The 22,566-nt window shown below is 36.8% G+C and overlaps 3 protein-coding genes across 6 annotated transcripts; 1 reads left to right on the top strand and 2 right to left on the bottom strand.

Annotated features, from left to right (window-relative positions):
• Positions 1 to 850: 850 nt before the first annotated feature.
• Positions 851 to 5,218, bottom strand: cnrip1a (cannabinoid receptor interacting protein 1a). The gene is made up of 3 exons (XM_081362403.1): positions 4,341 to 5,218; positions 3,837 to 3,981; positions 851 to 1,962 (listed from the first exon to the last, which is right to left on the bottom strand). The coding sequence occupies exons 1-3, from the start codon at positions 4,667 to 4,669 to the stop codon at positions 1,798 to 1,800; spliced, it is 639 nt and encodes a 212-aa protein (XP_081218529.1). The 5' UTR covers positions 4,670 to 5,218; the 3' UTR covers positions 851 to 1,797.
• On the bottom strand, positions 5,106 to 6,842 carry fbxo48 (F-box protein 48). Of its 2 annotated transcripts, none has more exons than XM_081362406.1 (3): positions 6,584 to 6,842; positions 5,978 to 6,289; positions 5,106 to 5,898 (listed from the first exon to the last, which is right to left on the bottom strand). In XM_081362406.1, exons 2-3 carry the CDS (start codon positions 6,278 to 6,280, stop codon positions 5,737 to 5,739), a joined length of 465 nt encoding a protein of 154 aa, XP_081218532.1. In that variant the 5' UTR covers positions 6,281 to 6,289; positions 6,584 to 6,842; the 3' UTR covers positions 5,106 to 5,736. The 2 variants fall into 2 exon arrangements, with proteins under 2 accessions (XP_081218532.1, XP_081218533.1); XM_081362407.1 differs by having other exon boundaries at positions 5,978 to 6,467; positions 6,584 to 6,650.
• aplf (aprataxin and PNKP like factor) lies at positions 6,670 to 20,831 on the top strand. Of its 3 annotated transcripts, none has more exons than XM_081362396.1 (11): positions 6,670 to 6,938; positions 7,154 to 7,246; positions 8,834 to 8,905; positions 11,188 to 11,348; positions 12,828 to 13,002; positions 13,819 to 13,912; positions 15,106 to 15,290; positions 16,000 to 16,262; positions 17,076 to 17,216; positions 18,353 to 18,399; positions 19,895 to 20,831. In XM_081362396.1, exons 2-11 carry the CDS (start codon positions 7,154 to 7,156, stop codon positions 20,074 to 20,076), a joined length of 1,413 nt encoding a protein of 470 aa, XP_081218522.1. In that variant the 5' UTR covers positions 6,670 to 6,938; the 3' UTR covers positions 20,077 to 20,831. The 3 variants fall into 3 exon arrangements, with proteins under 3 accessions (XP_081218522.1, XP_081218521.1, XP_081218523.1); XM_081362395.1 differs by having other exon boundaries at positions 6,677 to 7,005; XM_081362397.1 differs by having other exon boundaries at positions 6,680 to 6,883.
• The last annotated feature ends 1,735 nt before the right edge of the window (positions 20,832 to 22,566 follow it).

A 22,566-nucleotide genomic window follows, 5' to 3' on the forward strand; every position in this document is an offset into this window, starting at 1 on the left:
TTTTTGATCCCCATTCACTTCCATTGTTTTTTATTTTCCATACTATGGAAGTCAACGGTTTGGTTACCCATATTCTTCAAAATATCTTCTTTTGTGTTCAGCAGAAGAAAGAAACTCATACAGGTTTGGAACAACTTAAGGGTGAATAAATATTTATTTTGGTGAATTTCATTTTTTGTGTGAACTATCCCTTTAAGCATGTTTAATTTTTAAATATAATTTGAAATGCCTTCAGCATTCAGTATTGGTTCCTGCTGAAATGCTGCAGTACCTTATTATAAAATGAAAAGTAATGTTAAATTGTTTTTGTAATGAATGGGATTGGTATTAGATATAAATATAACACATACATGCATTTTTTCAATGAGCAACTAACACAGTTTTTCTCCCCTTTTATTTTTTTAAATATATATATTTTTTAAACTTAAAACTTTTTTTTTTTTTTTTGCTGTGGCACTTTTTATATATGTCATAAAGGACTTTTATTGTGAGGCCTGCTTTTGTGTTTAAAAATATAACATTTTAATCGACATTTGGTTGCCATTACTATATGCAGGTATTTGCATCTTAAAGTGTTGCAGGTGTGCGTCTAACTTCAAAATAACAACCCCTATACTGTATTTAATCTGCACCAGCTGCCCGTTGATAAAATATAGTTTCATATGATGGACATTATTATATAATCTGGCTATCTATTATGTCCGTCAACTAAGGTTATTATATTATATCAGTATGCGTAGCTAAAAACAACCAGCATGCTATTTTCAATTTTTCAGTTTTTTCTTGCCTTATTCTTCTTTTGGTCTTTTGTCTTAAACTGTAACATATTTATTAAAACGGCACAGAATTTCAAGCAACAATATTGTTTATATTCTTACAAAAACAAAGTCAAAAGTTTGGCTCAAAGTCACACACGACTGATCAAAATCAAGACTGATATTCAGCAACACACATAGGCAAACAAAACAATCTGAAAATGAGTGAAAATGGGAATAGAATTAAGTCAAAATAATAGAATTAAGTCAAAATAAAGCACTAACTTCATTTCTGATTCACTTCTAACTCTCACCAGTTAACTAATGCTTCTGTGAAGAAATAGGCAACAAAGATACGAGTTTAAGCAGTAAACAACAGTAACACAAAATGGGAAATAATTAAACATCCATTCACACCATAAACAGGCACGCCTGTCATAAAATAAATAACTGTTTTACACTGGTACCAAAAGACCACAATATTAACTGACTGGTCTTTTATAATATTACATTATCCACACTAATATATCATGTATAGCCTGTGTTTGTTCATACAGCACCTTTCTGAGCCAGCATTGCCTGTCACTTTAACAGCAAATGACTTGGTTAAATACAGGCCTTCAGAGCCGTCTCATCCGAGTCTTGTGGAAAGATGGTCTCAGAGTATTTGTAACCATAATAGAGCAGATATGTGATGTGCAAATGACCAAGAGAGAGCTGAAAATCCTTTCCCATGGAAACTTTCACTTAAAGTTTCCCTTATAACTTGATTCCCCTATTCAGATTTCACCAGCTCAGGCATGATAAGGAGGGAGAGACATAAACGAGGCGAAATTCTGACAACTGAAACTGGAAATCATGCATGAGCAGTGGTAGGACAAACAGGTGCATTGCTTGACTGGTGAACAGATACCCTGATGGATCCGCCTTTAATGTTCACTGAGGAGCTTGGAGTCATCTGTCCCGCACACAGCGGCCCCATGATGGTTACAGGTCATGTTGTGCATATTTGCTGCTGCTTCTGTGCCGCTGCGCTCGTGTTTTACAGGAAGGCCTCTTTGTTGATCCACATGAGGCTGCGGGTCTCGTTGGGCTTGGCCTCGTACTCGATGCAGTTGAAGCTGTTGCCGAACTGGCAGTGTTCTCTCTTGTAGTAGTTGTAGTATTTCACTTGCCACACTGTCTCAAACATGCCGGCATCTTTGAACTGGCGACAACAGGAAGATGGAAGGTTAGTAACATTTCATAGTTCAGGTTTCTTCATACGCTCCTCTTTGTGTGGACGTTAGCATGCTTGCATACCTATAACAATGCAAAATGAACACAATGCTCTTACTTGTTAACTATGTAAGGGTTAATGCCCGACGAGGTGTCCATTGTCAGGTATTAATGGACGACGGCGAGGCGTGAATCGTCCGACGCGCAGCGGAGGTCCATTAATTAACTCCTTGCCTCCGCCGAAGTCCATTAATACCTGACAATGGACACCTCGAAGGGCATTAACCCGCTTATGGTCACTTGCCAAATAACACATTTTTAAAACATTAGTTTATATTTGAATTAGTTTTACAATCGAAATCTAAAGTTTTTACAAACAATAACTTGGTTTCCCTGGTTACGCCTGACGGTTTATTTACTAGGTGTCCTCCATCACTTTTTAATGGGCACCCTGCAGCCAATCAGAATCGAGTATTCACCCAGACCATGGTATAAGTACAGTGCATGTACAGTAGCATCCTAAATTTTGCCATTTATTGCTATTATTTTTAGGTGTTACAGGTTTTTCTTGCTTGTCCAGGTACTTGCTTCCCATTTAAGATAGATCAAATATATTACAATTAAAACATAAAATTGATTTTTTTTAATTTTTTTTAAAGTTTTGGAGATTACATATACGTTAATGTATATTGATAATAACAAAAATATAGGCTCTATATATTTTTTGTGCATCCTTAAAGGGATAGTTCACACAAAAATGAAAATGTTGTCATCATTTACTCACCCTAAAGTTGTTCTTAACATGTATGAGTTTCTTTATTCTGCTGAACACAAACAAAGGAATTTTAAAATAATGTCGGTAATCAAACAGTTGACGGTAGCTATTGACTTTCATAGAAGAAGAAAAAATACAATGGAAGTCAATGGCTACAGTCAACTGTTTGATTACCGACTCACGAACGGCTGTTACCAGAAGGTGGAAGCCAATGATTCTAGTTTATAAAGTTATAAGTATGGATATTTTTCTTACAAAAACACATCGCTTCATTTCAGAAGGCCTTTTTTAACTCACTGGAGTCATATGGATTACTTTTATGATCAGTAAAGAGCCAGGATTTTCTTTTTTATTAACTGATTGTGTTTGACTGAAAGAAGAAAGCCATACACCTAGGATGGCTTGAGGGTGAGTAAATTATAGGATACTGTTTTGAGTGAACTATCCCTTTAAGAGTCATTGATTTAAAAATAAATAATAATAATTCAAATTAATGTCACCCAAGTTGATCTAAACCTAACTGGGTCAATATGAACTAATAAAGTAAGATATAAATTGAAATCCAAAGGGTCACAAATCCTCTTTGACTCAAACTCAACTAGGACTCCTTGCAACTCTCTCAGAAACCGGTTTGGATGTTCTGATTTCTGAAGATGCACAACTTGAGGGAAATTGAGCAGATTGCATAAATGCAGAGTAAACTAGGATATTCCTATTATTCTGCTGTCAAGAGACAGAAATTTCTTGAATTTTTGAATAGACTGCAGCAATTTCGTCAGAACCTCTAGTAAATGACATGTTATTTTATTAAGTTATCCGTTCAGAATTGTGGGAGAATTGTCATTTCTGTTTGAAAAAAAAAAAAATCATGATTCTCAATTAATTGTGCAGCTCTACAACAAATCATATTCGAGCAAAAAAAGATTTGAGGCATCATGCAAGCCAAAATAGTGCGGTAGGAGTTACGTGTGAAGTCTAATACTTAGCTTCAAATCCCTAATCCTCTGTATGAGCAATTTAGCACCTACCAATTCCACACGATTTCAGTGTTAATTCTGTTGTACTCTTTTCCCTGCTGGTTTTGTTACCTCTATGGAGACCTGCACTGGTTGTCTGTCCCCGCTCTTGGTGTGTGGCACACCCTCAGTATCATAGGTCCCATTGTAGACGATCTGCTCCTCATCTTTGGACTGCTGCTCCATTGGGAAGGTCTTTCCACCGATCCCCATTGTGCTGAAACCCCATTTAAACAAATGTCAGGCTGAGACTGCCTGTTTAGCTTAAATGACACACATCTGAAATTCCTTCTGCCAATAAAACATTAAAGACTCGTGCACTCTAACCACACGGCTCAGTTTTACAGCCATAAAGCGTTTCTAAAGAATCTCCTTTAATGCACATAGAGCAGTCTATTTATAGGCTATATGATATAGGCTATTTCTTTTCTTACAGGGACGCAGGTGCATATTTCGACATCATTACAATATTTCGAGTCCTAAGAGCTATTTTGTATGCAACAACATATCAGATGCATGGCTCATATAGGCTTTACACGATTAATTCAGTCGCGTATTCACATTGAACCGACTTACGTGGCCTCCGCGCTACCCGGTTTCACGATCACCTCGATTTTGTATTTCGATCCTGTAAGCATTTTGATTGTCCTGCTCTGGCCGAACCTCGTCCCGTCCACTTTATAAAACACCGGCCCGTCATTAGGTTGGATTTTCAATGAAATCGCGATGTTTATTATCGCTGGAACGTCGGCCATAGTTGCGAGATAACGGAGGTCGATGTGTTTCCAGGGCTCCCCGTCATTAAAGGGATGGCGGATCATGAATGGTCCCAGGAAGCTGTTGAGAGATGCTGTGACGTCTACAGAAGCCATCACTCCCATTCCAGCCATGGAGCATATATACATCTATGCTTATGCATAACAAGGCTCATATAATACACCAGTGCTGCCCATTATTCTCGCTCGCGCGCGCTGGGTAGACAAACGCAGGGAAATAGGAATCGCTACCCTACAAATTGTTTTTATATTTTCTATATTTGTATTCTAGGAGTCATAGATATCGTAAATAGCTTATCAAGCATTCGATTTAGATCGTAAACCCATTAGTTATCGTCCATCTCATCTCCGTTATTTTCGCGATTAAAACAGTCCCTGTCCAAAGTGCTGAAACTGAAGAATCACGTGTTGCTGTAACATTTGTGTCCTCAAGATTAAATATAAAATGTTCTAAACACACACACAAAAAGCTGCTATTACGTGTTTGGTGAGCTTGAAATATTAACATAAAATGAATTAACTAAATTATGTTTTTGTTAACAGAATGGAAGGCCGGGGACGAGGAGAGAAGTATAGCATGATTTTAAATGATATATTAGCTTTTATAAAATAATTGTTGCATGATTTAAGGCAGAACACTTTTGGTGTTGAACACTTTCAAAAGGTGCACAATTTTGTTGATCTAAAAAAAAAAAAAGCACACAAAGTGATAAAACAAATCCATCACTTGAAACCATATACAATGTCATTTCCCATACAGTCTGAAGCAAATTTCAGTAATACAATTACAATCTTCCATAGCAAAAGCCACATGATCATGTATTCTGACCGCCCGCAGAATCTTTGTGCTTTTTGGCAACACTGATTATAAAATAAAAACTCAAAAGGTGCAGATTTTGTTGATCTATAAAAAGAGCGAAAAGATCTCTCTCTGTTACAGCTATAAAACGATTTCAAACCTATAAAGTATAATTTCCCACACAGCAAATTTCAGTAATAGAAATAACATTTTCCATTACCAAAGACACATTATCATGTTTTCTGACCGCCTCAGTCTGTGTTTTTTGTTGTTGTTTTTTTTCAACACTGATAATAACATTCCATAAAATCACCTAGCAAGTGTTTCAGTCAAAAATTCTCCATTGTAGACGCATAATAGATGCATTTCTGTCTGTTGGCATGATCCCAAAAGTCTTTTATCTCTCCAGTTCTGCCTCCAGGATCTCCCCCCAGGTCTCCACGTCCAGTGGACACATGCTGTTGGGTGGGATATCGTCGGCAGAGCGGATGTTACTGTACAGGCCCTTCAGCCACCTCCTCTTTACGCAGCCTTTCCTGTAGTTACGCACAAGAGTAACCTGGGAAAACAGGAAGAAGGAGATAAACGAACAGCAGAGGTTTAGGCACAACATGAGGCAGAATACTAATAACACAAACCTTCCACGAACATCCGTCAAGCCTGTCCCCGTTCACCTCTCTCCGGCAAATAGCCAGCACCGTACAACAGTGGCTCCTCCACAGGTGATCGCTGCCCTCGATGATGTCATTCCAGTTTTTACAGGTGAGCGAGGCCCGGCACAAACTCCTGACGTCCAGCTCGCTGAAGATCCTCACACTCACCTCTGCTGGCAGGGTCTCTACAAAGTCCTGCTGAAGTGGATCATGATCACCTGGGGCCATGGATGGGTCTCCTTCAGGCCTGAAGATGGCGCCTTTGCTCCTTTTGCAGACATTATGCATCTCCGCGTCCTGAAACAGTTTCAATTTCCAAAAACATGTTATTTACATGACAGAACCTTTGACTTACAAATAAAGCATTGTAATTTAAGCAATACGAAGATAATATTGTCCGTGTTGCAGTATCTGTTCGTTGCTGGACACAGCGGCACCCAACACGTAAATCCAGCTAACGTTAGCTAACCAATGGCTAGAAGAGATTTTAAAAACAACCACGAAACGGTCACATGACTGTATGCGGTATGAAAAAGTGATATTCAAGATGATATTTTTTAAAAACAACATGTTATTTGTAAAGGCTCATACCGAAAGTCGCGTCTCGCTGACAGCTGAGGATTTAAACGTCTCTGTTTGTTTACGACAGAAACGTCACAAGCCAAACCTCCCCACCCAGTTCTCACTGCGCATGCGCGGTTCTTCAGCGCCAATGTAGAGTCCTTTTGATTCTTTGTTATTAGTGCAAAATATGAATTATAGGTAACATTTGACATCATATTAAATGTGCACACCTTCGTCGACAAGAGCTTTGGATAAGTCCGACGTGCGTGTTTATACAGCGCGTGCTAATGGTGGAGTTCACCGGAAGTACTTATTCGCGCACGAAAAGTAATCATCATTATTAGTCATTTTTTCTTACTACACTTCACGGTCAGTCAACACAGTGAGTTTCTTTTGCACGTTCATTTGAAGTAGCGAAAAGTTGGGTTGCATACAACAATAACGAAACCGTAAGTAGTTATTTCTCAAACTGGTAATGGGAGAGTTTGTACTGAGAAAGACAGCAGCGCGTGCGAGCACAAATCTGTTTGTATGCACTTTAGTCATAGCCAAGTAACGATATTTCATATTTTGGGGTCTGTCTCTTCTTCTGCACAGATGCCAGGCTTTGAGTTGGAGCAGGTGGACGGTGGCAGTCCTATAAACATTCCCGATGGAGAAACTGTTTTAGGGAGAGGACCATTTCTGGGGGTAAGTGAGTGAGCCATTACTACTGTGCAGTGTGTTTTCACAAATGTCTTGATAATATATTAGACAGTATGCTATGTTAACCTTGCACAATGGTTCTTGCCTTTGTGAAAATTAACAAGTATACTATAGTGCCTTTAGTCTGTGTGCTTTTACAGAAATGCAGTTATAAAGCTCATTGTGGCATGGAGGAATGACAAAACACTCTCAGGAAAAAAGGCACAAAGCTGTCAATGGGGAAGTACTTTTAAGGTACAAAAGCTAAAAAAGGGTACTAATATCATATGTACACTTAAAGAACTAAAAATGTATTTTTAAAGTACTAATATGAACCTTTAAGGTACTATTATGCACCATTTTTGGCCTATATAATGTACCTTTTCGCTTTTGTACTTTAGAGTACTGCCCCAGTGACAGCTTATAGCCTACTATTTTTCTGAGAGTGAAGTAAAAGAGACTGTCTTTATGTGAAGGCTGCATGGATAATTTGTTGATTTAGATTGTTAAAATAGTTTGTCCTGTTGTTGTTTTGGTGTAGTACTCCCACAACATATGTGTTACTTTCAGTTTCATGCATGATGGGGCTGTTTATTCCGGAGTAATGACAATCAAAGCCCTGAAGATGGCAGTCCAAACTCTCAAATCTTAGGGTTAGAAATCTGTGATTTTGAGGTTAAATCTCTTATGGAGTGGTCCATGAACTGCGTTCTTCATTGTGTTTAACAAACCTCAGAAGTTTGGAGATTTTTGCCTTTTATTGCATGTGTGTTATCTGTCTATAATCTAGTGTACACCTAAAAGTTGATTAACTTTAGCACATAAACACATTTTTAAAAATCTCTAGGAAATATGCCAAGACAAGACAGAACGCTTATACGTCCCTATTCATTTTAAATCATGTGGTCTTTAAATCACCCAGATCTCAGTGAAGTGTGTCATGATACTGAGCTACAGAAAACAATCTGTTTATGATAGTGCTGGGAGCCATTGGACATTTATTGAATTTTCTCCATATAAGAATACACGCTACCATTCAAACATTTGGGGTCAGAAAGATTTTTTTAAATGTTTGTGAAAGAAATAACTTATGTTCACCAAGGTTACATTTATTTGATCAAATATACAGTGAAAAATACATTATAATTATATATTTTAAAATCTAATTTATTGCTGAGATCAAAGCTGAATTTTCAGCATCATTACTCAGTCTTCAGTGTCACATGATCCTTTAGAAATCACTCTAATATGATGATTTGATGCTCAAGAAACTTATTATTATTAATGTTGAAAACAGCTGTGCTGTTTAGTATATATGTGGAAACTGTGATACATTTTTTTTCATCTTTTTTTTCTGCAAAAGAGCCATATATTTTGAAATAGATATAGTTCTAACATTATAAATCTCTTTACTGTCACTTGCTGAATAAAAATAAAAATTTCTTAAAAAAAATCTGATTGACCACATGCAAACTTTTGAACCATAGATCGCCAGATGCCTTAAAAAATTCCAATTTAAGATGCAGTTTATCATTATATTGTTTTGCAAAGATTAATATTTCTGTTCCACTCTCTTGTTTTCCTCTGCACCAGGTGAATGATAAGAGGGTGTCCAGGAACCACAGCGTCCTGGAGAACCAAAACGGTCGACTGCGTCTGAAGCCTGTGGGTGTCTGTTAGTTGTCTGATGTGGGCAGAGAGTCGTGATGGTGGTTTTGTCATTTTAGACTCTTCTGCCGAACAAAAGCGGCACTGGCCTTTGATGTTAAGACATCAGAAGTTCGTGATGAAGAGCTCTTTCTCTCTTTCGCAGCTGTCTCTCTTAATTACACGTGTCATTACTGCCTCTTAGTCATGCTGTCATAGCAGCAATGATTGCATTTGGGTCATTTTCACCTCGATTGATCTTTTGATGAGTTAAGATGCCCTTGTTTTCAAAACTGCATTTATCTCATGAATATTCATATTATTAATAGCTAATTGAATTAAGCCATTAAACACACTATAGACAAGTATGCAAATTTTTCTTGCTGCACAAGCTCAATTCAGTTTTGTTATTGTTGTAACTAAAACTATTACAATTTTGATAACGCTTTAGGGTCTCCTTTGTTAACATGTATTAACCCCTTAACTGTCACCGTCCCGTATACGGGACGCCTAACTTTACTTCCCTATATTACTATTTAATCCTAATCTAATTATGACAAACTATATATCGTTGGAAAGTTCTAAGACTCCTAAATAGATATTTAGGACTGTTTTTTTGTTATAAATTATGTAGGAACAGAAATAGATGAATTTATGACAAGAGTGCACCTCAAAAAATCTACGTAATAACAGGAGTTCTGACCTTCGTCACAAAAAGTTGACGCACCCACTTTTAATAATTGATATGTTGGTTTTTATGCTAAAATTTCATTAGAAAATATATAATCTAGTATTTGTCAATAAAAAATAATAAAATAATATTATCTTCTAAAAAGTATAATATATATATTATCCTCTAAAATATTGTATTATATTTTTTTATTGCTTTTTTTTATTATATTACATATTTTATTAGTTATCATAAATTAGGTATCATTTGAAAGCTTATGATCTCAGAATTCATCCTGTGAAAACTGTTTTGAAATTGGACATTGTGTTACCATAGAAACGGTACTCTAAATTATTTTATCAGGCTCCTCCCCTTTTGGGCATCCTTATGTTTCATAATTTATGATCAAAATATTTTCTAATCTTGACAAAACACATATTGTCAGAAAGGTCTGAGTCTCAAGGTTCCATATTTTATGACAGAAGTGATATTTGGACAGAAATTTATTAATTTGTTATGGTAGAATGCATACAGTAAAATTCAATGGAATTCAATGACACCCGGTGGCTATTTTTGGTAATACGCCTAAACAAAATCTCATGGGAACTTCATTTTTTGTGATATCAACTTCAAATTTGGAACACAACTTGGTTAGATATTTGGCTTTGATTTTATAGTAATTTTTTTGTAAAACATATTTTGTAAAATATATATTTTATATAAAATAAAAATATTAAATAAAATATATTTGATTTAATGTAAATTTAAACTTCCATAACTTTTTCATACTTTAATTTTTTGAAGTGCTTTCACTTCAACAATAATCTGCTATTTTTTACCTTTAAAACAAGACCAAACTTAGGTCTATACTCCAAAGCATTCTTGAATTACAACCATTTAAGCTTGAATAGTGCATTTTAATGTAAATTCTCAAAAAGGGGGGTGACAGCTAAGGGGTTAAGTACCTATTATTGGTTGATCTGATTGGTTACAAGGTAGTTTGTGACGTCAGAAACACCAGCGATTTCAAACCGTGTTTTTGAGACTGTCTTTGGTTCACTGCAGTTTTAAGGAGAAAGTGCTCAGCAATGACTTATGAATTTACACATGGTTAAAGCATATTAAAAACACCACATAGAAATATAAACTTTTTTTAAAGCTTGATTTTCTCCACAGCTGGACTTTAACAAATGGAACTTTATTGTAAAGTGTCACCAAAATTGTTTTCATTAATTGAAATAATATAGTATAAATATTAGATGAGAAGAATGTATTAAAAAAAAAGACATTTAAGTGCTAAAATTACTAAAACAAAAAGTAAAGCTAAATGGAAATATATTTTTTAAATGACAAAAGCACATAACAAAATAACTAAAAGTTAAACTAAATAAAAACGAATTCAAAATATTAATACATATTATAATAGTATATAAATAATGGTAACATGAGATCAGCTCAATTATGTGACTCATTTTGAGAGAGGTTGTCAAAGCTGTGTATCTCGATGATGAATCTCTAACGACACAATATGGCAAAATAATTCTGAATAGTATGATGAAGACCTGTGCAAAAAGAGTTGCATAGTGCATGTGACCGACCGGCATTCATTCCTCTGGTTTCTGTCCTGCAGACACACCTGAACCCATGCTTTATTCAGACGAACATTGTGGCCAGCCCTCAGCCTCTGGAGAAGGACCAGTGGCACTGCCTAAAGGAAGGAGACATCTTCTCTCTCATGCCTGGGAAATTCGTTTACAGAGTGCGCCTCAAAGAAGAAGATCAAACCCTCAGGTGATTCAGCCTGTCGCTAAAAGCCGCTCATTTATTATTCAACAACAACAGAGCTGAATCTGGCTGGCCGTGCGATGATATGATTTGACAGTGTGCAACATGTTTGCAACAACCTCTCTATTCATTTCACCATTTAAAAGAAGGGGTTAATATATTATTGACTCAATTTACCTTCTAAATACATTCAGGTCTGACTTCCAGATTCCCGATGGATACAATTAAGTGCTACGTTGTTGAATATTGTACAGTTTGTCACATTATGGAAGTGCAATTGGTTTAGATTCGAATAAGGATCCTTATGAATACTCTCACCCTCATGAATATTCAAAAATACATTCATAAATGTAGTGTTATAATTATTTGTCATCTTAAAATAGTGCCAGTCATTTATCTCATCTTTCCATATTTCCTCTGGTCATGATGACAAGCGTCTGGTTGAACATGTTCATTTTGACCTTTACTCTTAAATCGATCTGTGAACCGCTGCGTTAGATCAAAGGACACTTTTATTGTCTCTCTTTCTATAATGAGCTCGCAGGCACACTGGTTTTCACTGGACACCTTCAAATAGACGCTCTGATAACACACAGATGATCAGCTGAGAAAACAAATGAGAAGTGCTGCTGTGGCCTATTGAATCTGAATGTGCTGATTTGCATGCATTTAAAAGTCATGCCTTTCATCTGTGAAATTAGACCGTTAGGTGTCTGTCTTTTCTTATGGCGTGCTCACGCAAACAGGGGATTGTTGTTTTTGCTAATGATGAATTGTTTTAAAGACTGGCAAGATTTTAAGCCTTGATTGTCTCCTCAAAAGGGTGCAATTATTCTGTCTGAATTGTGCTATACATTGTTGAATATTATCCAAGGGATTTGATCAAAATGTGAGGCTAAAAGAGAAATTTTCTATAGTGTGCATTACAGTGTTGCTGTTTGAGCATTAAAAAGGTCTGCAAAGTTACAAAGCATAAAGTCACTCCGACAGGATTTATTATATCAGTGCACACTGTTTCTGAACTCCCTGAAACGCCTCCATTGTAGTCTTGAGTCTTGAGTTTTCTTCCGGGAACGAACACGTCACAATGTTCCTCATTTAAATAATTCCCGCACAAGGTATATGAAATAAAGAGACTTGGTTGAGTTAGTTAGTAGTGTGTTGAAACCCCCAGTTATGGTAAGGGGTGTGACATTTCTCAAACACGCTCGAAGTGGTTGACCAATCACAACACACTGGTCCAGTCGACCAATCAGAGCACAGTGTCCTTTTCAGAAGGAGGGGCTTCATAGAGACAGGAACTAAACAGAGCGTTACTGACAGACTGGGAAGAGAGGTGCTGCACCAATGTCAAACATGTGAAAAATTATGTTTCTTGAACATTCATTCAAGCATGAAAACATTCTAGTAGAGCCCAAAAACTAAATCAAGACTTTGGGCATAATAGGTCCTCTTTAACTTGGAGAAGATTTGCTCTCTTCACAGAAACAGTCAGGCGCTTGAGGAGGAGATGGAGGTGGAGAAGTGTTTGGCTGGACCGACAGAGCTCTCTATAGACGCTGCCACACTCGAATCCAACGGCTGCGCGCCCACGAGCCCAAGCTGCACACTCACAGGAGATAAAGGCGCTTCATCACACACTCTTTGCTCTTTACCCGAGGTGTGTGTGTGTTTGCGTACTACATATAAACTACCATTCAAAGGTTTGAGGTGTACGATTTTTTTATACCTTTGAAAGACGTCTCTTCTGCTTAACAAAGCTGAATTTATTTGATCAAAAATATAGTACAAACAGTAATATTGTTGCAATTTAAAATAACAATTTTCTATTTGAATATATTGCAAACTGTAATTTATTCCTGTGATCAAAGCTGAATTTTCAGCATCATTACTCCAGTCTTCAGTGTCACATGATGCTTCAGAAATCATTCCAACATGATGATTTGATGCCCAAGAAATATTTCTTCAATTATGAAAAAAGTTGTGCTGCTTCATATTTGTGTGGAAACCAGGATTGTTTTAATGAATAGAACGGTTAAAAGAACAGCATTTATTTGACAGACATTTTTGTAACATCATAAATGTCTTTACTGTCACTTTTGATCAATTTAAAGCATCCTTGCTGAATAAAAGTATTAATCTTTTATTAAGTTTAATCTATTAAACTCCAAACTACCATAGCTTTATACAGATTATATATGTGGGTTTTGATGATTTTAATCATATTGACACATGCATAATTGCATACTGTACTGTAGTTCTATACTTCAGTTCTATAATTTCTCTATCTTTGTCGATACATATAATTCTATACCCTACTCTTCGGTTCTCCTCTTCTATAAATTCTACTTTTCTTATCTAAACTCTTCTATTCTGTATTATATTTTCATATGCTCTTCTATACCAACTTAACTATAGTCCAATAATTTTCTCATCTAATTCTAATCTATTTTGTGTTTTCATGGTGCCCACAAAGAGCCAACACGACGAGTCTGATCGGCCACAGAAGAAGCGTATCTTGCCAGCCTGGATGATGACGTCAGCATCCACAAGCCCATCAACCTCCAAAGGTACCGTCACTATGGCGATGGAACACTGTCCCCATGGCAACAGAATCAGGGGTCTGTTTTTTTTCACACCCATACAGAAACAAACCCCACATCTGTCAAGTGTCCGGTCATCACAGTGATTGCACTCAGACATTTTTTTGAGGGATAAATTGGAAAAGGAGGAGAGAGTTAGTCGCTTTCAGGGTTGGTTACCGAACTCTGTTCTTTTAACCCTTGTATGGTGTTCGGGTCTGTTGGACCCGTTTTCATTTTTTATCAAAAGAAAAATTATACAATTAATTATTTTTTCAAACTGAGACTCATTGGCCTTGGCTCATTTTCTGTGAGGAATATATATCAGAACACATTTTTTATGAAAACACACTGTACACCCCCCCTACACATTTATATTACACACAGGATGTTCGGGTCCACTGGACCCGGGGCTAATAAAAGTGTGGAAATTGTAGGTCCTGTGTACCTTTACTCTGTCCTCCTCCTGTCAGGGCCTGCTGTTAGTGTGTGTATGTTCTTGTATTTGGTTTATGAGGACACAAATGTGTATAATGACATGGGTATTACAACGTAAACATGGTTTATGACGACATCTGTGTCCTCATACTAAAACATACTAAATGGTGTTTTTTGAAATTCAAAAAATGCCAAAAGTTTTCTGTGATTGGTAGGTTTAGGGGTAGGGTTAGTGTAGGAGGATATATTATACAGTTTGTACATTTGAAAAACATTATGCCTATGGAGAGTGACCGTACACCACATATCCAAGTGAGTGTGTGTGTGTGTATGTGTGTGTGTATGTGTGTAGGTGTGTGTTTTGTGTGTGTCTGTGTGTGTGTTGTGTGTGTGAGTGTTGTGGGTGTGTGTATGTGTCTGCATGAGTGTGTGTGTGTGTGTGTGTGTGTGTGTGTGTGTGTGCGTGTGAGAGAGAGATTGTGTGTAAGTGTGAAAGAGTGCAAGAGTGAGTTTTGTGCTTCTACTCCTGCCATTCCCACACGAGGTTGCAATTCTTAAATGTGTTAAATTCTTAAATTCTTAAATCTAACAAAGGTAAAGAGAAAATATTGACCATATATGCTGTTTATATTGCTTGTAATTGGAATGAAGTAAACATCTGTTGAGTATTTTAACATAACATTTTTGATTGTGTTGAATTAAAAACCCAAAAATGCAGCAATTAATCATGTTTTGGAGCTCAGCAGTGAGAGGGACTCCTACCAAACCCAAACGAGTAGCCGCACCGAAGCGGGCGACTGGACCCAACCGAGCTCGAGCCGCACAGCTGTCATCTGAGGAAGAGGAGCCGGAGGAAGAGAAGGCCAAAAGAAAAACAAAGAGACTGAAGAGTGACTCTGAAGATGAGGCGGGGCCTCTGGTATCTCTGGTGAGAGAAATCATAGTATAGTAATATATTATTAATTAATATGTTAGTATAAAAAGGAGAATTGTGATTCTTAATCATTTGAAATGGCCTGTAGACTGGAAGCTTTTAATTTTTCATTAAAGGAGAATTCCGGTCAATTTTAACATTGAGCTAATTTTTTTGTACATTTGGAGTGCTGTCAGTACAGAGAACAACGACAAAAATCGGTGTTGCCTACACCGTGTTATCCTCTTTTTAAAATTTGCACCCTGTTGACTTCAATGGGGCAAGTTTTAAACCTGCTTTTAGCCTCTTAACATCCTTGATGTGTCATTACAAGTGCTCAATGTTAAAATTGACAGGAGTTCTCCTTTAATAATAACAACAACATCAATAATTATATTTTGGAATGACATGCGTAATGCAACTTTTTTTTTTTTTGATTTCTTGATGGAAGCATATTTCTTATTAAAAATAACAACAGCAATAAAAAATATTATAATTGTTAAGAATAATAATAATTTGAATTGTCTTACAGACTACAAATTTTAAATTTGTGATTACTATTTATTAAATTATAGTATCACATTTCACTGCTTATTTATGTGAGTTTTATCATTTGTTGTTACTATATTAAATGTATTGTATCAAATATATAAACCATAAAAGGTATGCACTACCAAATACAAAATTTTTGGATACAATAATATGTGCACGGATGTGCTGACAGGATGATGCGGCAGCTCCCAGGAGCAGTACAGTCAGAACAGTCCCAGACGGAGAGAACAGCACCGGTTTGGCGGAGCGTGACGATGGAGAGACGAAAGGAGATGAGGTCCAACGAGGAGCTCAAGCTGAAGATCCCAGTGATTCTCAGGCCAGCCAGGGACCCTCGCAGAGGTCAAAGATCACGGAGGCCGAGAGCAAAACAAGCACCAGTAAGGTGAAAAAACAGCGGCGGATGCGGTGTGCTTACGGCAGCTCCTGCTACAGGTACTTCAGTTACCTTCAGTGAACTTCTGCTTTTTAAACTCGACCTTCAAACAATGCTGCGGTTTCAAGACAGCGTTCAGACATTCTATGTCTATAATGCCATAAATATATAACTCGAAATATTCCTTGAAGATCAACGCTGCACATGTTAATTAGTTTCATGTAGTTAATATCATCTCAAGATGCTACAAGAGGATTAAGACTGAAACAGTCACAAGCAAAAGTTCCTCTGAGATGTTTTAATATGCGTAAATCTGCGACTGAAATGGTTTGGTGGTATTTCAAAGACACATGCACATGTTTTCCTGTCTGGTTCTGTGACGTTTATTCTTAATACCAAAAAGCTGAGAGATCAAAACACAAAATCTGTATTTCAGCCGGAGGGTGCTGTCCTCAAACGCAGGGGTGAAGTGTGACATTACCTTGTAAAACATTTGCGTTTGTACGCAGTTCGGGTATCATCTTTTGAAAACAGTTTGAGCTTTCATTATTTTAATTTTTTTGGTTCATTCCCCTCCAAACTTTTCTTTAGAAACAGTCATAAATAAGTAAAAGCGTCACCTCTAACTGACAGCAGTTGTGATTGATCTATTACTCTATGAGAGTTTCTTTCTGTTGACAGTTTAATAGAAATATTCCTGTTATGAAGGTTCACAGAATGATAACGACATTCGGAAATGAAGAACAGAAACGTTTAATTTTTCCAACTTGATTAGCTGTCAGTGTAATTAAGTTGCATGAATGCTCGTGATTGAATTAATTTGACTTATTGTGTTCCAGTTCACTCAGCAATTGTGTATTTCCTCTGTCCAGGAAAAATCCACTCCACTTTCAGGAGTGCAGTCACCCCGGAGACAGTGATTATGAGGAGGGGGAGGAGGAAGAGGAGGAAGAAGAAGAGGACGCTGATGATGATGACAGGCCGGAGTGTCCGTACGGAACCCACTGCTACAGGTGACAACAAATGAGATTAAAAACACCACCATACTTCATTTAAACATTTATTTTTAGTTAGAAGTTTATTAAAGTTTTGGGGTCTTTTGAGATGAGAGTTCGGATACTATTAAAACTGTTACTTTCAGAACTCAAAACATTTATTGAAAGTAAGATACAAAAAAATGACTTGTTCTGAAATACTTTCTAATTTCATATAAAATCTGAGACTTTAACTTAAAGGGATAGTTCACCCTTAAATAAAAATTCATAATTTATAATAATGTCATAATTTACTCGAGTTTCTTTCATCCTTTAACACAAAAGATGATATTTTAAAGAATGAACTACCCCTTTAAGACGGTCCACTTTTACACGTCTTTATAGGAAACATTAAAAGTGGAGCATAGGAAGAAAAAATTAAGGCAAGGCACTAAAGGTGAATGGGTGAACAGTTTCATTTTGTTGGCATATTATAGTTTTGGATCTCTCTTTTTATCACTCCATAAATCATAAAATATGTCTTCAGGAAACCCCCCCCCCCCCCGTAAAAACCTCCAGAATGTAGATAAGAATTAGGTTAATCGATCTTTTAACGATTAATTGAAAGAGCGCACTTAATAATACTTTATTCATCCAGCAGTGAAACAAGTGAAGTATTTGAGTCATTGAATCATTCACTCGAGATTCGTTTAAAAACGCTAATTCATCCGCTAATGGAACAAGTGAAGTCTTTTTGAGTGAGTAAATTACTAGTAAATTACTTATTTTGTTTAGTTGTCTGGTTAGAATCAGGATCTTTATTTAAAAAATTCTCTTTATTCTCAGTTTATCAAGAATCGTGCAGCTGTTATAGGAATAAATTTAGAAAAAAGTTCAGTGTACGTAAGTACTACTGAAGTGGAGATTTGTGGCTCAGTGCAGGAGAAAAATCTTTGCATTGAAATTGAAATCTACATTGAAATCTTCTTTCCGCTAGTCTGAAAGAAGACATGTTATGGAAGCAAAATAGCCCAAAATATCTAAATTGACTAGTGCATGAAAAAGCAATGTATTTGCCTGTAGTGTCTTGCCTCATCTGTTAGATTAATAAAGCATTAAGTGTAATTCTAGCATTTGTTTAAAGTGTGCTCTGTGTGCTTGTCTCAATGTTTCAGGAAGAATCCACTTCACAAGAAAGAGTACAAGCACACTAAATCACCACGTGAGTATTTTTAAATGTGAATTAAAGTGAACTCTCTGCCACGATTACATACTTGGAGTAAGATGAAGGGTTTGTTCAAATCTCTAGCTCTTAAGTATAACAATAATAAGTGATTACCTTACCTTCTTACCTTAGAAGACTCCAGTAATTGAGAATAAAAGATTTCTATCTGTCCTCCTCAACTTCAAACTGAATATAATGTCGTATTTACTTTCTCTTTGGGTCCTGGTTGGCAATTTAGAGAAATGGATTTAGTGAGTCACTCCCCAGAATTCGGTTATTGGTGCCAAAATTGTTTATCTGCATTTATGTTTCCATTAGGAATAAATTGTGCGGTGGAAACTACAAAAAGCTAGGCTATGCGAGCCACTTGATTTAGACACATAAATCTCTAGTGACCAAGCGCTCACTTGATATTCAAATTTAGTACATTCTGGATCTAAGGACAGGCAGAGAAAGTTCAAAACTTCATTAAAACATTAAATTGTAAAATAATGTATACAAGAAAACAAATTATGTACTTTAAAACCTGAAAGTTGATGAAAATGTAATGCGATGCACTGAAATTTTCAGAAATTCGCTGGTCAAAAACCTTGTAACTCAATTTGAGCTTGATTTTAGTCAAATATTTGTAATGTAATGACAGATGCAAGTGTCTGAACGCATATAATGCCACAATATCAATGTTGATATATCAACACGGTGTTTTAATTATTTAAAAAAGTGTTTTTTCCCCCCATTTCCTAAAAAGTAGCGTTTTTGGAGATACAATGTTTCCACACGACAGCGACCATATTAGAGTGATTTCTGAAGGATCATGTGACACTGAAGACTGGAGTAATGATGCTGAAATTTTTTTCGGGTTTAGCTATCTCATCTCTGTTTGTATAAAGCCCTCAATGAAAATGTGATAAACAGTTTCTCTTCTCTGAGATGCAATCGCTTTGACATTCTGAGATGAAGGATAATTTATATGTTTATTGTTCCAACTCCTTGCGTCCCACTGAAGCCTAAATCTGAATAATTTTCCATGGGACTGAATGAGCGTAATGTTTGGTGAGGACATCTAATATAATTAAACTGCTCTTAAGCTAATTGAGAACATGCTGTGTGAACCCTGAGGAGGAACAGAATGCACATATGAACAACAGCATAAATATCAAGAGAAACATCTACACTGTGATGTTTCATTATTAGCTGGAGAAAAATAAGCTGTGACTTCATGAAGCATCAGCTTATTTTTCTCCAGAAAACGGTGTAGTGGTTTCTGGACGCTTCACAAAAACCAGGCCGAGATCCACAGACGCTTGCAGCTGTTTTCAGAACATTTAATCGTAAAAAATTAAGCTTACAACCGCATGACTGTGCAAGATGTTTCTTCTCAAGCCCCGTTTACAACGTCTTTGGTGCTGACATGGGTCAGTGCGAAATGCAGGTGTAAACGGCTCCAAAATGTTTAATTCAAACCACATTTCATGTTGTTCTGTTTCCCCAGCTAAGACCGTAGCGGAAGAGGATGAAGATAACTACGAAAACAGTTTTATTAATGACGAGAGTGAGGAGGAAGAGGTGGATGAAGACTCGGACTATGTGCCCGAATCGGACGACAGTGGAAAAGGAGAGGACTTTAAACAGCTGCAGAAAGAGGCAAAAGCCTTTCTCAGGAGGAAGAAGTGACTCGTTTGGGGTAGATAACATGAAAACCACTTCTTTACACTAATCTCACAAAGACTGTGGAACTTCTGACACTGGGTTTGACAGAATCCTTGTCCATGGAGGCATTTTATTCAGGTTTAGATTACCTTGCCTTCACATTTTAAAGAATGGATCACCCAGAAAAGAATTTAACTTTTTTTTTTTTTTGGGAGATAGGCATTTAATGATCATCTACTTTCATTGTAAATGACGACAATTTGTGTTTTTGGGTAAACTATTTCTTTAATTCTAACTAAATCTTAATTTCTTCACAATTCGTTTTTATTGTTTTTTTTTTTTTTAACCTTTCTCTTATCCCGTCCTGTGAGTGTTTTTTGCTGCTGGGTTTGACAGAATCTCTGTCCATTTAGGCATTTTATTCAGTTTTATATTACCTTTATTACCATTTTGCTTTCAAATTTTAAGGAATAATTTAAAATTATGGGCTGTTCCTTATTAAATTATGAGCTGTAATGAGCTTGGCATTACGTGATCACCATCTCTGGTTTCCTTGTAAATGACACTGTTTAAAATTTTGGGTGAACTATCCCTTTAACTCACACTGAATCTTATTTTCTTTGCAATCTAATGTTTGTTTGTTTTAAAAGCCAACTTTTTTTTTTTTTTTTTTTACTTTCTCTTATCCCAGCCTGTCTTATCCTGTCTGTGAGTGTTTGTATAGATGCTGCTACTTTGTAAGTGTCTTTTTTTGTACATTATATATATTCAGTTCATTATAGTTGTGTGGGCTTTTATTTTCACTGACCAGCTGTTTATTCCTATTGCCGGGTCTTCATTGAACCGAGGTTTAGAGTAATAGGAAAAATAAAGCGATGAACCAGTAGCAACAGTTAGTTCAGTAACACAATTTCTAAAATGCTTTTTAATTGCTACAATTACAAAAATACAGTGACATTTATAGAGCAACAGCAAAGGTCATTGCTGCTTTGAGTTTGGCATCCTAACTGAAATGGAACCTTAAGTGAGCAATTTGGAATATTACTTAAGTGTTCCAAATAGTGTTCCAAATTGCTCACTCAGGGTTCCATTTCAGAATGCTATTTGTATGATTCACAGAGTTAAGGCCATTGCACACTGACGCCGCCTTCACACTGGCAGTTGAAATCAGCTCCGATACGGCAGCGAAACGACCGGAAGGCATTCATTTCCTATGGAGATTCGCAGACCGCATGCGAATGGGTCCGAACCAGGTGTGAACGAGTGCGGTGCGAAAAAAATCGTGTCCGTTGGCCATCCGGATGCGTTCAAAAAATTGAACTCTTGCGAAAGGCTACGGACGGTTTCTATCCGAAAATCCCAACGGAAGTTAGCGTTGCTATGGTACTGATAAACAAACCTGGATTCTTAACTTTTAATAAAATAAATAATGATTTTATAACGATTAGTTGTCATGTCATTTTTTTTATTTTCATGATGTTTTAACGTTATTAGGGCAGTTAATACAATTAAATAATTCAATATTTAAATATACTCGCTTCCGAGGCTTCCGACCACTGATCTATATAATGATATATATATATATATATATATGTCATTCTATATAGATCAGTGCTTCCGACGCTTTTCACCGTTGTGTACGACGTCCGCTGGGGGCGTATTGCGTATTACGGAGCTGATTTCAACTGCCAGTGTGAAGGCGGCGTGAGTCCGAAATTCGCATCCGAAATTTTCGCACGTTAAAAAAAAATTCGACCTCACGTTATGTCAATCACGCTTGCACACTGTCTACGAAACTTTCGTCCGTAATAAAAAAAATCGGATCGGGTTCGATTTTCTGCGTTTTTCGCATCCATGGCCAGTATTTTGAGAGGTGTTTTGACAATTCAGAGCCACCTCCCCTTTCAATCAGATCGAAATTTCGGAAAATATAACCTGTATACAGCTGTCTGCCCAGCGCTTCCACCGGCTGTGTGTGTGTGTGTCCATATCATAGACTGTAAAAAGGGTCCATACCTAGACATACTGCCAGTCTCTGTTCAGGATCGATTGGTTCACGGAAATTGGTGGTCTTCTTTTTAATATGTGGCTCCAGTATCGCTAGCAAAGCATCAAACTGTTCCACTGACATTCTGAGGTAAATTTTGAATCGCTCGGGATAATTTCGCAACTCCTTGATAAGGAGGTGAAACTCTCCTTCCTCTCGGCGCAATCTCAGGATTGGATGGACCCAATATTTCCTCTTTTTATTTTTCTCTTTTTAAGAAGAAAGAGGGCAACAAAATCATCCTCACTGCTTGACGAATCCATTTGGTATTTTTTGCGTTTTTTTTCGCAAAGGTTTAATAAATACGCATCGGACAGAGTGTGCAAGGTTTCTGTGCGTGACGAATTTTAAGGCTGACGAACACGAAAAAACGCATACGAAAATTTCGGACTCAGTGTGCAATGGCCTTTACTCCCTAAAGGCCCTTGCACACTGAGTCCGAAATTTGCAAAAAACGCAGAAAATCG

This window comes from Scardinius erythrophthalmus (genome assembly GCF_964197995.2).
Source record: "Scardinius erythrophthalmus genome assembly, chromosome: 3".
Classification (NCBI taxonomy): Eukaryota; Metazoa; Chordata; class Actinopteri; order Cypriniformes; family Leuciscidae; genus Scardinius; species Scardinius erythrophthalmus.

Coding starts and splice junctions, on each gene's coding strand:
- cnrip1a (XM_081362403.1), bottom strand. CDS start 4,669: ATGTATATATGCTCCATGGCTGGAATGGGAGTGATGGCTTCTGTAGAC. Junction 3,982..4,340: donor CCGGGTAGCGCGGAGGCCAC/GTAAGTCGGTTC, acceptor ATGGGGTTTCAG/CACAATGGGGATCGGTGGAA. Junction 1,963..3,836: donor CAGTGCAGGTCTCCATAGAG/GTAACAAAACCA, acceptor TGTTGTCGCCAG/TTCAAAGATGCCGGCATGTT.
- fbxo48 (XM_081362406.1), bottom strand. CDS start 6,280: ATGCATAATGTCTGCAAAAGGAGCAAAGGCGCCATCTTCAGGCCTGAA. Junction 5,899..5,977: donor TTGACGGATGTTCGTGGAAG/GTTTGTGTTATT, acceptor CTGTTTTCCCAG/GTTACTCTTGTGCGTAACTA.
- aplf (XM_081362396.1), top strand. CDS start 7,154: ATGCCAGGCTTTGAGTTGGAGCAGGTGGACGGTGGCAGTCCTATAAAC. Junction 8,906..11,187: donor GTCGACTGCGTCTGAAGCCT/GTGGGTGTCTGT, acceptor TCTGTCCTGCAG/ACACACCTGAACCCATGCTT. Junction 13,003..13,818: donor CTCTTTGCTCTTTACCCGAG/GTGTGTGTGTGT, acceptor GTGCCCACAAAG/AGCCAACACGACGAGTCTGA.